The 14008-nt window shown below is 50.2% G+C and overlaps 1 protein-coding gene and 1 long non-coding RNA gene across 3 annotated transcripts in view; one reads left to right on the forward strand and one right to left on the reverse strand.

Moving 5' to 3' along the window:
• LOC136379798 (uncharacterized) overlaps positions 1-14008 on the forward strand; it is a 555021-nt gene that overhangs the window by 213363 nt on the left and 327650 nt on the right. The window lies entirely within an intron of this gene.
• Positions 1-14008, reverse strand: part of XRN1 (5'-3' exoribonuclease 1) — a 108950-nt gene that overhangs the window by 5021 nt on the left and 89921 nt on the right. For both annotated transcript variants that reach the window (XM_066347349.1, XM_066347348.1), the window contains exons 34-39: positions 9839-9900; positions 9029-9151; positions 8464-8623; positions 5923-6104; positions 3300-3416; positions 3094-3196 (exon numbers count right to left, since the gene is read on the reverse strand). In XM_066347349.1, coding sequence (XP_066203446.1) covers positions 3094-3196; positions 3300-3416; positions 5923-6104; positions 8464-8623; positions 9029-9151; positions 9839-9900 — 747 coding nt within the window. The remainder of the gene's footprint in view (positions 1-3093; positions 3197-3299; positions 3417-5922; positions 6105-8463; positions 8624-9028; positions 9152-9838; positions 9901-14008) is intronic.

Below are 14008 nucleotides of genomic sequence, written 5' to 3' on the forward strand. Positions count from 1 at the left end.
TAATTGAAGGATTTTCAAACAATGTCAATATGGAAAGCGCCATGAACCAGGAGTCTGCAAGCCTGCGGTGAGGCTGTCTCGTGAGTCCCTGGGAAGCTGTGCAGGGCAGGCTTCTGGGCAGAGCCCAGCGGAGCAAAGGGGCCGTGAGGCCCGGCCTGCGGCTCACAGCTCCACAGGGGGCCATCGTCAAGGCTGAGGTCAGTGCGCTCACACTGCCCTGTCCGACAGAGAGGTCAGTGCGCTCACACTGCCCTGTCAGACAGAGAGGTCAGTGCGCTCACACTGCCCTGTCAGACAGACAGAGACGGGAAGGCCGCCAGAACCACAAGGCAGTATCGCTTCCTTAAAGTTCTGCTACAGAAGATTTTTGCATTAGGAGAATCATACATAATACAGGTATTTGACTGTTATGAATTATACGTGCAAAAATTCCAGGATGCAGAGAACGAGGAAGATTGAGAAAACGAGGTCTTGATAAGACTGAGCACCTTGGGTAGTTGTCATAACATGAAGAAAGTCATAGTTTGGCTACAACAGAAAAGCCTTGGAATTCGGGGGCATTCAATGCTCAGTGGCTTTCTAGCGCTGCCCCTGGAAACAGTTAAACACCCTCCTGACCCTGGATCTGTGGGACGCATCCTCCCAACGCCAGACTGTCCCTTCCCACTCGGTGCTGAGCTTCTAGGCTGTCTGCCTCTAGTTCCTTCCCGGGCCCTCTGGCCTTCTCCTGGAACTCCGGGACACGGGCTGGGTCTGTGTGCTGCCCCCAAACCCCCTCCTCCCTCTTTTCCGACTGGTCCAGCTTGTTCTCCCTCCTGAGTGGACCGTGGCTTTGCTTGGGCTTTACCTTCTGGATTTAAAACATTCAACTTGGCCCCACTGGCTCGGTGGTAGTGTCGGCCCGCTGTGTGGAAGTCCCGGGTTCGATTCCCGGCCAGGGCACACAGGAGAAGTGCCCATCTGCTTCTCCACCCTTCCCCCTCTCCTTTTTCTGTCTCTCTCTTCCCCTCCCGCAGCCAAGGCTCCATTGGAGCAAAGTTGGCGCAGGCGTTGAGGATGGCTCCATAGTCTTTGCCTCAGGCGCTAAGAAGAGCTCAGTTGCTGAGCAATGAAGCAACGCCCCCTGGTGGGCATGCCTGGTGGATCCCAGTCAAGCGCATGGGGGGGGGGGTCTGCTTCTCACTTCAGAAGAACACACAAAAAGTAAAATAAATAAAACATACAACTCAACATTTGAGTCTTATTCTGCAATGATTCTTTTTTATACATTCTTCTTCTCATTTTTCTTGCAATACTGCTTTATTTCACTAAGAATATTAACAACGACTGTCTTTGAAGTTTTATTTCCTACATAATCTGTTTCCAGATCCCTTTCAATTCTCTTTGTTTTGGACTCTTAATTTTAGAGATTTTCTTTTCCTGAAAGGCCCAGGATCTCTCAAGGTCTACCATCTATTCCTATGCCAAGAGCAAGGCCCTAAAGCGGTGATTGGCAGCAAGGCCTGCATGGGAGGGGGCCTGCGTGGGAGGGGCCGGGGTTAGGTGCCCTAGGCTTCTCTACCACAATGGGCAGTGAACCAGCCTTTTGGTTGGGGCACGCTCCAAAAGTCAGTGGTGTTATTTGGTGGAGTTCAATGAGTTTCTCTGAAGAGCCATCCTCCATCTAACTTCCTACTACCTGGACTATGGCTGCCTACAGTCAGAAAACAGAATGGAAAAACAACAAGTATCTCAGGCTGGGTTTTCAGCCCAATAACTCGTCCTCTGCCCTGTGCCTGGTGTCGCCCCCTTCTCTGGGGGGGGGGGGGGCTCTGCCCAAACCGCCCACTGCCCGGCTGTGTGGAGGGGGCTCCCGGAAGGGCCCCGTAACTCCACAGAGACGCTGACCCGCCCCACTCCTCTGCCTACGCCTGTCTGGCGCGGGGAAGCTCCCGGCAGCGGGTCCACGACCGGAGTGTGCAGCTCGGCCCTCCCGCGCTGAAGAGCCCCGCCCCTCCGCCTGCCTTCCTCCTCACAAGCTCTTTTCAAATCCCTCATTTCCTGATATTTCTTCTCTTATCTCTTTGTCCTTCTAGGCTTACACTTTTTATTCATTTTTCTTTTTTTAGAGAGGAGAGGGAGAGACAGAGAGAGAGAGAGAGGGACAGAGAGGAGAGAAGCTGGAAGCATCAACTCCCATATGCGCCTTGACCAGGCAAGCCCAGGGTTTCGAACCGGCGACCTCAGCATTTCCAGGTCGACGCTTTATCCACTGCGCCACCACAGGTCAGGCTAGGCTTACACTTTTAAAACGATTTTTTAGTTGGAGTTTAGGTAAAACGAAGGTATAACTTGTGTAGCAGCACGAGGAACCCTCACACGGCCACAGCGAGCAGGAGGTAGGAAGAACTCCGGGAACAATACCTGGCTTCTCAGAGACTCAGAAAAGTAACTTCCCAAACTTGAAATAAACAAGTGACCAGTTTTAAGATGACCATGATTAGGGTTTGAAGAAGCCGACCCTCATCAGGGAAAAGGGGTTCTAAATGTTCAATGAACGTAAGATTTAGAATCAGAACGACACAATGTGAGTCTCTGAGAGACCCGGGCAGTCTGGCATGAAGACAGAAACGGATTCCGAAGGGGCCACTCATTTTTCAGAGCCCATTGGGGCCTGAGTCCTGTCTGCACGGGAGGACAGAAGGGTCCTGATCCCACGGCCACGCGCCCACCCCCAGCCCGGCGGGGCGTGGCCTCCGCTGCAGGGAGCAGGCCCTCCACGTGGAGGACAGGCGGGGACAACCACGAGCTTGCAAACCCCTCCGCCTCTGCCCCCCAGGACAGTCTTCCGCAGCGAGCGCGGCAGAGCCTGACCCTCACCCGTCTTTTCTCCCACCTGCGTTTTTCATGTCGGACTGAAACCCGAATCCACCGGGCGGCCCAGAACAGCGTGCACTCGGCTCCGCCGCACTAGGGGCTGCGGGCGCGGTGGGCGCTGCCAGGCGCACCTGCGGCTCGGGGCTCAGGCCCACCGCGCACACGCCCCGGGCGCTGCGATCAGTGATTCGGTCTCGTGCCTCGATACCAAACACTTAGAAGAGCAGAGCGTCTTACCAGGCAGCAGCGGGCAGGTCGGAGGCGCGGCCCTGGGTCGGAAGGCCTCCGGGAAACTGGCAAAGGCGGGCGGAGGCGGAGGGAAGGTCAGCCCCAGGGAGCCCTGCGGAAGCAGGTACAAGGCATGAGAAGGGGTGACAAGAGCCCCCCCCCCCCCCCCCCCGGAAGCCATCAAAGCCGGTGGCGCGGTCGCGAGCCCTTCTCACCGCCAGCTGCTTCAGAGCCAGAAAGGAGGCCTTCTCCTTGGCCTCGCGCTCGGAAGGGCACTGCGGCCCGTGCACCAGGAGGCCGTTGGGCAGCTTCACCTGGCACACCGTCATGGCCTGGAAGAGAGAAGGTGGCGTCTGGGAAGGCATCGGCCGCGGAGGCCGACTTCCTCCCCCAAAGCTCAGTGTCAACACAGAATCTGTCAGCTGACACTCTGTGAAAAATAAAAAAATCAAAAAGAAATCAAGAATTCTAAAGAGGACTAAATTCTGGATTAGCACACAAAGACTTCAGAACTGTTGCCTTCTCTTTCCGCTTTTACAGAGTAAGACGCTTTCTAAGCTAGCCGAGGGCCGGCGCCCAATGCCAGCAATGTTTCCTCTACACCGGTGTCACCGGGATGGGCTCAATCCTTCCTCTCTGTGTTGCCTGTGGCTGTTTCCACACAACTGGCAGTGAGTGGTCGTGACAGAGACCACACGGCCCGCAGAGCCCAAAAGAGTGACTGTCTGCACCTTTACAGGAAAAATTCGCTGACTCCTGCGTTACGCCATCTTCCAAATAGCAGATATTTGGCCGATATAAATTACAAAAATCTAAAGGACTTGGAGGTACTGACTGATTTTATATTCACATTTAAATTATAATCCTTTACGTTAGCCTTTTTCTTTTCCTTTTACAAAAAGGATTCTTTTAAAAAAATTCTACTTTTTCAGAAGGTAGCGAGTTTACTCCTGCTATCTGTTTTAGGCAAGAAAGTGTCAAGAACTCCGCTGTACAGAGGGAGAAGGGATCTTGTAGCCAGTGGTCCTAAGGATGCAGGGTGGGGGCCCCGGGGTCCTGGAACTCAGCTGTACAGGGGGAGAGGGATCTTGTAGCCAGTGGTCCTGAGGATGCAGTGTGGGGGCCCCGGGGTCCTGGGGGTCAGCTGTACAGGGGGAGAGGGATCTTGTAGCCAGTGGTCCTGAGGATGCAGTGTGGGGGCCCCGGGGTCCTGGGGGTCAGCTGTACAGGGGGAGAGGGATCTTGTAGCCAGGGGTCCTGAGGATGCAGTGTGGGGGCCCCGGGGTCCTGGGGGTCAGCTGTACAGGGGGAGAGGGATCTTGTAGCCAGTGGTCCTGAGGATGCAGTGTGGGGGCCCCGGGGTCCTGGGGGTCAGCTGTACAGAGGGAGAAGGGATCTTGTAGCCAGGGGTCCTGAGGATGCAGTGTGGGGGCCCGGGGGTCCTGAGGATGCAGTGTGGGGGCCCTGGGGTCCTGGAACTCAGCAGTACAGAGGGAGAGGGGTCTTGTAGCCAGGGGTCCTGAGGATGCAGTGTGGGGGCCCCGGGGTCCTGGGGGTCAGCTGTACAGAGGGAGAGGGATCTTGAGGCCAGGGGTCCTGAGGATGCAGTGTGGGGGCCCCGGGGTCCTGGAACTCAGCTGTACAGAGGGAGAGGGGTCTTGTAGCCAGGGGTCCTGAGGATGCAGTGTGGGGGCCCCGGGGTCCTGGGGGTCAGCTGTACAGAGGGAGAGGGATCTTGTAGCCAGGGGTCCTGAGGATGCAGTGTGGGGGCCCCGGGGTCCTGGAACTCAGCTGTACAGAGGGAGAGGGGTCTTGTAGCCAGGGGTCCTGAGGATGCAGTGTGGGGGCCCCGGGGTCCTGGGGGTCAGCTGTACAGAGGGAGAGGGGTCTTGTAGCCAGGGGTCCTGAGGATGCAGTGTGGGGGCCCCGGGGTCCTGGAACTCAGCTGTACAGAGGGAGAGGGGTCTTGTAGCCAGGGGTCCTGAGGATGCAGTGTGGGGGCCCCGGGGTCCTGGGGGTCAGCTGTACAGAGGGAGAGGGATCTTGAGGCCAGGGGTCCTGAGGATGCAGTGTGGGGGCCCAGGGGGCCTGGGGGTCAGGGCCATGTCTGTAACAGTAATCAAGATGTTGGTGCCTTTTACTCCCATTTCCCACAAGTACACAGAGAAGAAAAAACTCATGTGGTTTCAGATTCTACACTGGAGCTAACTTTTAAGAAAACTCTAGGTTTCACTGTGGTATCAAAGAATATCCACAATCACATGAAAAGGCTTTTAAAATTCTTTCCCTTTTCCAACTATCTGTCTCCGTGCGGCTGGACTTTCTTCAGGTATTTCAACCAAAACAACACATCACGAGAGATGGAGAGTCAGACGGTAGGAGGACTGAGCTTCTGTTAAGCTGGACATAAAAAAAATTGCAAAACTGTAAAGCCAGGGCAGTCACTAATGTGTTTTGGGAACTTACTTTTAAATAAATACTTTCAAAATTTTCAGTTTTAATTTCTAATACGGTAAATGTGGATATAATACAAGTAAACAAAAGTTTGTTGGGGTGCCCCCAAAAGGGGGAGTTTCTAAAATCAAAACGCTGGACCCTAGACCCTTCAGACAGACCCCTGGTTCCGTCACTGCGGGGACCCGCCCGGCTCCCTGTGGCTGGGCTCGCTGAGGTTCCTGTTCGGCCCAAATGGAACCACAAGAGTGACAAGTCTGTGCCTATGCTGCTGATGAAGTGAAAAAACAAGTCAGCGGTTATACTTCTTCTCGCTGAAGACTTTCAGTGCATCGAAGCTCAGTGTTCAAGAACTTCCTTAAATGGACCCCGCGTATACGATACCTGTGATGTTCTAAGAAAGGAGAAATCTGGCGGTGGCAGTCCCATGTAGGAGCACACACTGCAGAGCTCCAACTCGCGTGTGGCCACAGGAGGAAGCGGGCCGGAGCCAGTCCACCACATGTTGTCCACGGGCCGCACATGATGGTGCTCACGAGCCCCGGGAGGTGTGTTCAGGTAAGGTGCTGGCAGAGGAGAGAAGAGAAGAGAAGAGAAGAGGGCATGACTAGATCACACGGCATCTAAAACGACACAGTTACTGCAGGGTTTCATAGAATACAAGCAAAACATTGTTAAAAGGTGAAAAGAGGCATCTCCTATGAAGCAAATATAAGAACAGTATAGTACTGCCTAAAGTTACTTAGAATTTAATGAAGATTTCTAGGGACTGTCATTGATTAACAATGCATGATCCAAATAAAGATTTTAAAATACGATAGGTAGCTGACAGCCAGAAATGAACATCTTGAGAATGGGATAACTCCACAGTTACCATATTTCCCCGTGTGCAAGACGCACTTTTTGGAAAAATTTGGGATCTAAAAACCGGATGCATTTCATACAGTGGTTGTGACATTTCAACTGAGGACGAGGCCATCTATAAAGACAGGGACTCGTCATCAGACAGAGGAGGACAAGCTAAGGGACGGGAGTTTTGACAGTGACGAGGAGTTGTGTGAGTTTTATGATGAATAAAACTTGAGGTAAATAACTGTGAAATACATTTTTTTTTCAAATCTTGGGCCCCGAAATGAAGGCACGTCTTATCCATGGGAGCGTCCTGTACGTGGGGAATTCGGTGGGTTACAGGCAACGTTTCACCCAGATGGCTCCCTGAGCTGACCTACAATTAATTCTAAGACTTGGGGCCTTGGCTGCAGTCTTCTCAACATTCTACCTTACGTTCTGAGACACAATAAATGAACGTTTTTGTCGCTCCAAATGATGCTTCTTAAAATTTTTTCTGAAATTACCCTTTACAGTGCTTTTATATAGAAAATGATTTAAAAATTCTGAAAATTCCCATTCTTTAGGCTCAACAAGCTCACAGAGCGAGCGCACAGCCCAGGGACAGGCACATCCACGCCTCGTTCTGTGTGAGAGGACAGGGGTTGAGGGGCGTGGCTGGGGCCCTGGGCTGGGGCTGCTCCTGACCCTGGGCTGGGGCCACTCCTGACCCTCCCTCCCTGGGGGCTGTGACCCTGGGCTGGGGCCGCTCCTGACCCTCCCTGGGGGCTGTGACCCTGGGCTGGGGCCGCTCCTGACCCTCCCTGGGGGCTGTGATTTTTTTTCACCAGACTGAAATCAAATAAAAGGTACTTGCTTTTGACAGCGGACCAGCTTTATCCAGTTTCATTTAAAATTTTTACTTTGCCCTATTTCAAGGGCCTGTCTGTCACGATGACAAACAGTTTCTGATCAGTTCTTGGAAGTTTAAATTAATTACTTATCCCAATACTCACGGGAGTATAAATGGAGAAAGGCCTCAGATTTTGATCCTCAATAAGCTAAGGTCTGCTTATGTCAAAGTGATTTTCCACCTGCCTGAGAAACTTCTGCCCCCCCACCCCCACAGTAGTGATTGTGCCCGGCAGCCTCTTGTAGATAATTATAGACAATACTGAAGTGTGGGGGACACAGAGGGTGGGGACAATGACGGATATTTATTGAAATTCAACCACGGCCCAGATGCTGTGCTATAGGTTTCATAGAGTTAAGGTAAGTATCTGTTTTTCAATGTCTGCTTCCATTAGTTATTTTTAAATTGATTTTATAGCTTCTTTTCATTTTTATTTGTGTTGGTCAAGTTATTTTAACATAATGCTAACTTTTGGCTCCTACAATGTGCTAGACACAGTACTGTTTTCTATGTGCCATAGAATTACCACAAGAGTCACCTGAATTGGTATTCTCATTTTATAAACTGAAAAGAATTTTAGAAAAGTTGTGATATATAGCAGTGGTCCTCAACCTTTTTTGAGCCACAGACCGGTATAATGTCAGAAAATATTTTCACAGACCGGCCGTTTTAGGGTGGGACAGATAAATGTATCACGTGACCGAGACAAGCGTCAAGAGTGAGTCTTAGACGGATGTAACAGAGGGAATCTGGTCATTTTTTAAAAATAAAACATTGTTCAGACTTAAATATAAATAAAATGTTAATAATGTAAGTTATGTATTCTTTCTCTGCGGTCCGATACCAGTCCGCGGCCCAGGGGTTGGGGACCACTGATATATAGTATTATATATTATAGTTAACTTACACAATCATTTTTAAATTACTGAAAAAAAGAAGCTAAAATGTGAAACTCTCTCTAGGTTTGGGGTCTGCAGCCTGAGTATTTATCTGCAAGAGTAGTGGTTTCAGTATTCCAAGGAGACATTTGGTAACTACACACCTATTAGTTACAGTTACTCTCTATGTGATACAAACAAAAATTACTCTTATTTGTAACTTAATTATAGCCTTTTAAAAATAAAAGCAGTTTTATCCGTGACAAGCACGTGATAGGGAGTGAACGGCTCTCATGGCCTGCTTACCGCATCTGCGTCCCGGACCGGGCTGCGCAGCCGGCGCCCGCTCACTGGCCCTGCCCGAGGGCGCCGCGGCCTCGTCCCCGGCCTGCTTGGCTCCAGCCTTGCTGTCCGCGGCGTCCGAGCTGTCAATCTTCAGGATTTCTTTAAGCATGCGCGTCCCCTTCTGTGTTGAGAACGATGGGTGTGGAGAAGGTGGGGTGGGGGGAGAAGCGGTGAGGGCTTTCAGAGCTGACTGCTCCTTCTCTTAAGGAGCTGCAGTGCCCACGTGAAAACTACTACCTTCTGATTCAGGAGGGAAAACCAACCCTCTAGAGTTGGAAGAACAAAAATACCAACACTTCCCTGCCCAACCTCCGACCGCAGCGCCCAGCGGCAGAGCCGGACGGCAGGGGTCCGAGCGGTCAGCAGAGGGCCTGGCCTCTCCAACAACAGGTGCGCGCCGCGCCCGCACCAGGGCCACACGAGGTCCAGGGCTGGAGCCGGCCGCGCGCTCACGGCCGCGCACTGGGACACCGCCGTGCACACACTCTGTCCGCACATGCACACGCACACGCACACGCACACGCACCATCGCGAACGACTGTGGCGACAGGTGCTCCTCACTCGGGGGCTCCTCGGGACCGGAGGGCGGGACTTCGTTCTCCCTGGAGATGTTCAAAGACGCCAGGAAGTTCTCGAACCCAGCGTGTGGCTGAAAGAGCAGCGTCTGTGCGTGAGGACGAGGCAAGGACGGGGAGGGGCACCGCGCTCCGTGCCCGACGGCCCAGCGGGGCCCGTCTAACCAGGGGGCCCAGCGGCCTTGCACCCGGCCAGCCACCCTGCGGTTCCCAGGGACGTCCGCACCTGCACCTGTTGGCCTGTCTGCGGTAGCTCTCACGCTGGGATCGGGCAGGACACGTGAGCTGTCTGCGCAGAGCGACCCTCCTCCCGCATCCGACAGTGTGTGGGGCACTGGCCAGCGTTTTAACGTGCAGTGTACCCCCCACCCCCGCATCACAGGGGAAGGGGTGCGAACTTGGTGAGGGGAAATCACAGCTTCATCCCCATTAACTCAGTCAATTATGAACACGGGCTGTAAATCACAACAGGGTGATTCTAACTCTCAGCACAGCTGCTTCTCTTCCACATCTGCTGTGCTGCTTCAGCATTAGGACATGACTCTGTGAAAGAGTCCAGAGGTTTTCACCAGAGGTCCATGGCACGAGAAGTTGATAAACCCCTTTCTTAGAATAAAGGAAATTATGGTCTAAGAGTCATAGAAGAGGCCCTTAAAAGTCGTATAATTCAACCATCTTCCTGATGGTGCTGACTGGGCTGGCAGAGCCACCAGCTGCAAGGAGCCGCTGACAGCGGGGTGTTCCGTTTGAAGAAGGCTCACCTGGTTATGTGGCGCTTTCTGTAGCCGGCTCTCAGTGTTAGGGCTCTTACACTCTTCTTTAACTAGGGTCGAGAAAGTGGAAATTTTGGTGAAGGAAAGAATTTGCACACCAAATAAAGCAACCAAACATTTACCACCAAGAGGTTCTATGTTAGAGTCACATAACTCCGAGAGGACAAAGGTCCTGGTCCTGAGGGCACTCGTTCTAGAGGAGGGAGGAGAGGGACACCCTGGAAAGAGGAGGGGGCGTCCCACGAGCCCTGAGGGTAACAGGTTCCAACGGGCAGAACGGGAGGTGAGGGTTCCAGCAGAGGAAACAGGACAAGAGCCCAGGACACAGAGAAGGAACGAGCTTAGGAAACTCCAGAGGGAGCAGCTCCGGAGGCTGAGGCGTGAGCGGGACCTCCTGCGTGGGGAAGCAGGCGGTGCCACCAGCAGAGGAACGACCAGGACAGAGCGAACCGCAGGCAAGGGGCAACAGGCAGGGGGGGCTGCTGAGAGAGGGGCGGGCAAGCTACAGAAGGAAGAGTGGAACAGAGAGAGAGAAAGACGGGGAGGGAAGAAGGAAGGAATTTTGAAAAGAAAAGGAAAAGAAAAAGTGAGTTGACAGGTATCAACATCAAAGCTTTACTAAGACACACAAGAAAACTAACTAGACGTCCATATAATTAAAATAATTTACATATATTTATGTAAACAATTATTTGAAGGATAAGGATAATGTATTTCAATTCAATATAACATATTTAAACTATATCAGATTTACAGGGACATTAAATTATAAAAGAAAAGGTAACATATAGATATCGATGCAAAAATATAGTCCACTCAGCAGTTATCAAACTGAACTAAAGTTATAGAACCACAAACAGTGTTTTAAAGATAATTTTTTAGAAAGATATTTTGAAGCACTATTTAATGCTGCATGTCCGTTCTACGTAAGTACATGAAAGCGTGTGTCTATGCAGTGCAGTACGGAGTCAGGAGCCTGCCTCTGCCGCCTGCCTGCAGGGAGCTGCCCCCCCCAACCCCCCCACGGGGCCTCCAGTCACAGGCTCCGTCCCCAGGTGGTGTCCCCTGACCACCTGTTCTCTCTCCTCACGAGCTGCTTCACTTCTCACCATTACTGCAGATGATGGAACTTCTGTTTGTCTGGGCTCAGACTCCACACGAGGATGGAAAACCTGTCTGTGTTGCTTATCCGTGCATTCCGTCATGTGCACGACTGAATAGATGAATAACAAATGAGTCGTGTTTTAAACATAACGAGCCATTTGCTGCAGTTTGGGAACAGTTTGATCAAGAGAAGAGAAAAGCAGTGCTAATGCAAATCAAACGTCCAACGAGAAACCACCTCACACCTGTCAGGCTGGCTGTTGTCAACACGACAGGTAATAAGTAACAAGTGTTGGAGAGGCTGTGGAGAAACAGGGACCCTCGTCCACTGCTGGTGGGAATGTAAGCTGCTACAGACACTATGGAAAACAGTACGGTGGCTCCTCAAAACAGTAAGAATAGAACTACCATCTGACCAGCAATCCCTCTACTGGGTATCTACCCCTCAAAAACCTCAAAAACATTGGTACACAAAGACACACGCTCCCCCATGTTCATCACGGCATTATTCACAGTGGCCAAGACACGGAAACAACCAAAGTGTCCCTCTATTGAGGGCTGGATAAAGAAGATGTGGTTCATATATACACACTGGAATACTACTCAGCCATAAGAAATGATGCTCTAGTCCCATTTACAACAGCATGGATGGACCTTGAGAACATTATACTGAGTGAAATAAATAAATCAGAAAAAGCTAAGAACTGTATCATTTTACACAGAGGTGGGATATGAAACTGAGTCTCATGGACGTAGATAAGAGTGAACCCGGGAGGGAGTGGAGGGGGAAGAGGATAAAGAGGGACACATCTACGGGGACAGAAAATGCTTTGACTTCGGGTGACGGGCTCACAGGCAGTCAGCAGTTCACACCCTATAGAGACGTTCACCTGAGACCTATGTGCTCTTACTGATCAGCGTCATCCTGTTAAATTTAATTTTCTAAATCAAATTTTTAAAAAAAGAAGAGAAAAAGTAAGTGCAAGATGAAGATTCTCATCTCTGCATCTCCTAGTGTGTGTGGAGCACAGTGCACATTACTGTCGAAATGAAAAGTAAAAACATACAAGTTGGTAAGAGAATATTAATAACAGACTATTTGTACATATATTTTTAAAAATCTGTACTATAGTTTGGAGTAATTTAATTAGCAAGTGTTTAAACTCAAAACAGGTAACTGGATTGCTTTATTTATTTATTTATTTGGTGAGTGGAGAGGAGAGAGGCAGAATCCTGCATGCGCCCTAGCCAGGATCCACCCAGCAACCCTGTCTAGGGCTGATGCTCAAGTACCGAGCTATTTTTAGTGCTTGAGGCTGATGCACTCCAACAGAGCTATTGTCAGTGGTCCAGGGCCATGCTCGAACTATCGAACTATCGAGCCACTGGCTGCAGGACGGGAAGAGGGAGAAGGAGAGAGGGAGGAGCAGAAGCAGAGGGTTGCTTCTCCTGTGTGCCCTGACCGGGGATCGAACCCGGGATTATCCACATGCTGGGCCGAAACTCTACCACTGAGCCATCGGCCAGGGCCTATTTTTCTTTTTTTCAATTACAGTTGACACACATCATTATATTACTTTCAGGTGTATACTTACATTATACACCCCAGTGATTAGACATTATGTAAGTTGACACCATACATAGTTACTGGAATCCTGACTATATTCCGTATGCTGTACCTTACCTCCCTGTGACTATTCTGTAACTACCAATGACTTTTTAATTCCTTCACCTTTTTCACCATCTCCCCAAACCCCCACCCATCTGGCAGCCGTCAAAATGTCCTCTGTATTTATCTGAGCCTCTTTAATGCTTATTCATTTATTTTGTTTTTAGATTCAATTGTTGAGATATGTATTTATTGCCATTTTATTGTTCATCTTTTTAATCTTTTCTTCTTCTTTCCCCCCTTCTCCTCGACTCCCCTCCCTTCTTCTTCTTCTCCCTCCTCCCCTTCTCTCTTCCTCAATCTTCTCCTTTGTCTTCAAGAAGACCCTTAACATTTCTTATAATACTGGTTATAATACTGAAGATAAACTCCTTCTGCTTTTCCCAGTCTGGGAAGCTCTTTGTCTGTCCTTTGATACTAAATGACAGCTTTGCTGGGCAGAGTAATTTTTGTTTTAGGTCCTTGCTTTCATCACTTTGAATATTGTGTACCAGTCCCTTCTGGCCTGCCAAGTTTCTGCTGAGAAATCAGTTGACAGTCTTACGGGAGCTCCCTTGTAGGGAACTAACTGGTTTTCTCTCACTGCTTGTAAGATTTTGTCTCTTTGTCTTCAACCTTTGTATTTTAATGAGGACGTGTCCTGGTGTGGGGCCACTTGGGTTCATCTTGTTTGGGACTCTCTGTGCTTCCTGGACTTGCATGTCTATTTCCTTCACAAGGCGAAGGAAGTTTTCTGTCATTTTTTCAGCTAGGTTTTCAGTTTCTTGTTCTTTCTCTTTTCCTTCCCACAACACTACTTATAATTATCCTTTCTTTTTATTCCTTTTCATTTTGCTGTTCTAACTGGTTGTTTTTTTGCTTCCTTACCTTCATTGATTTGAGTTTTGGGTTTGTCTACTGTTGATTCTCTGTAAATTATTCTTCATTTTAGTTATTGTATCCTTCATTTCTGACTGGTCCATTCACTGAGTTCACTGAGCATCCTATGACCAGTATTTTGAACTCTGCATCTAGCAGATTGTTTGTCTCCATGTTGTTTAGTTCTTTGCTGCAGTTCCTTTCTGCTTCTTCATTTGGGCGTGTCTCCTGTCTCCTGGTTGGGGCAGTCTCCCTGTGTTTGTTTCTATGTATCAGGTGGAGCTGCCTGTCTCCTGTCTCCTGGTTGGGGCAGTCTCCCTGTGTTTGTTTCTATGTATCAGGTGGAGCTGTGTGTCTCCTGTCTCCTGGTTGGGGCAGTCTCCCTGTGTTTGTTTCTATGTATCAGGTGGAGCTGCAGTGTCTCCTGTCTCCTGGTTGGGGCAGTCTCCCTGTGTTTGTTTCTATGTATCAGGTGGAGCTGCGTGTCTCCTGTCTCCTGGTTGGGGCAGTCTCCCTGTGTTTGTTTC

The sequence above is a fragment of the Saccopteryx leptura genome, chromosome 8, assembly GCF_036850995.1.
Source record: "Saccopteryx leptura isolate mSacLep1 chromosome 8, mSacLep1_pri_phased_curated, whole genome shotgun sequence".
NCBI classification, from domain to species: Eukaryota; Metazoa; Chordata; class Mammalia; order Chiroptera; family Emballonuridae; genus Saccopteryx; species Saccopteryx leptura.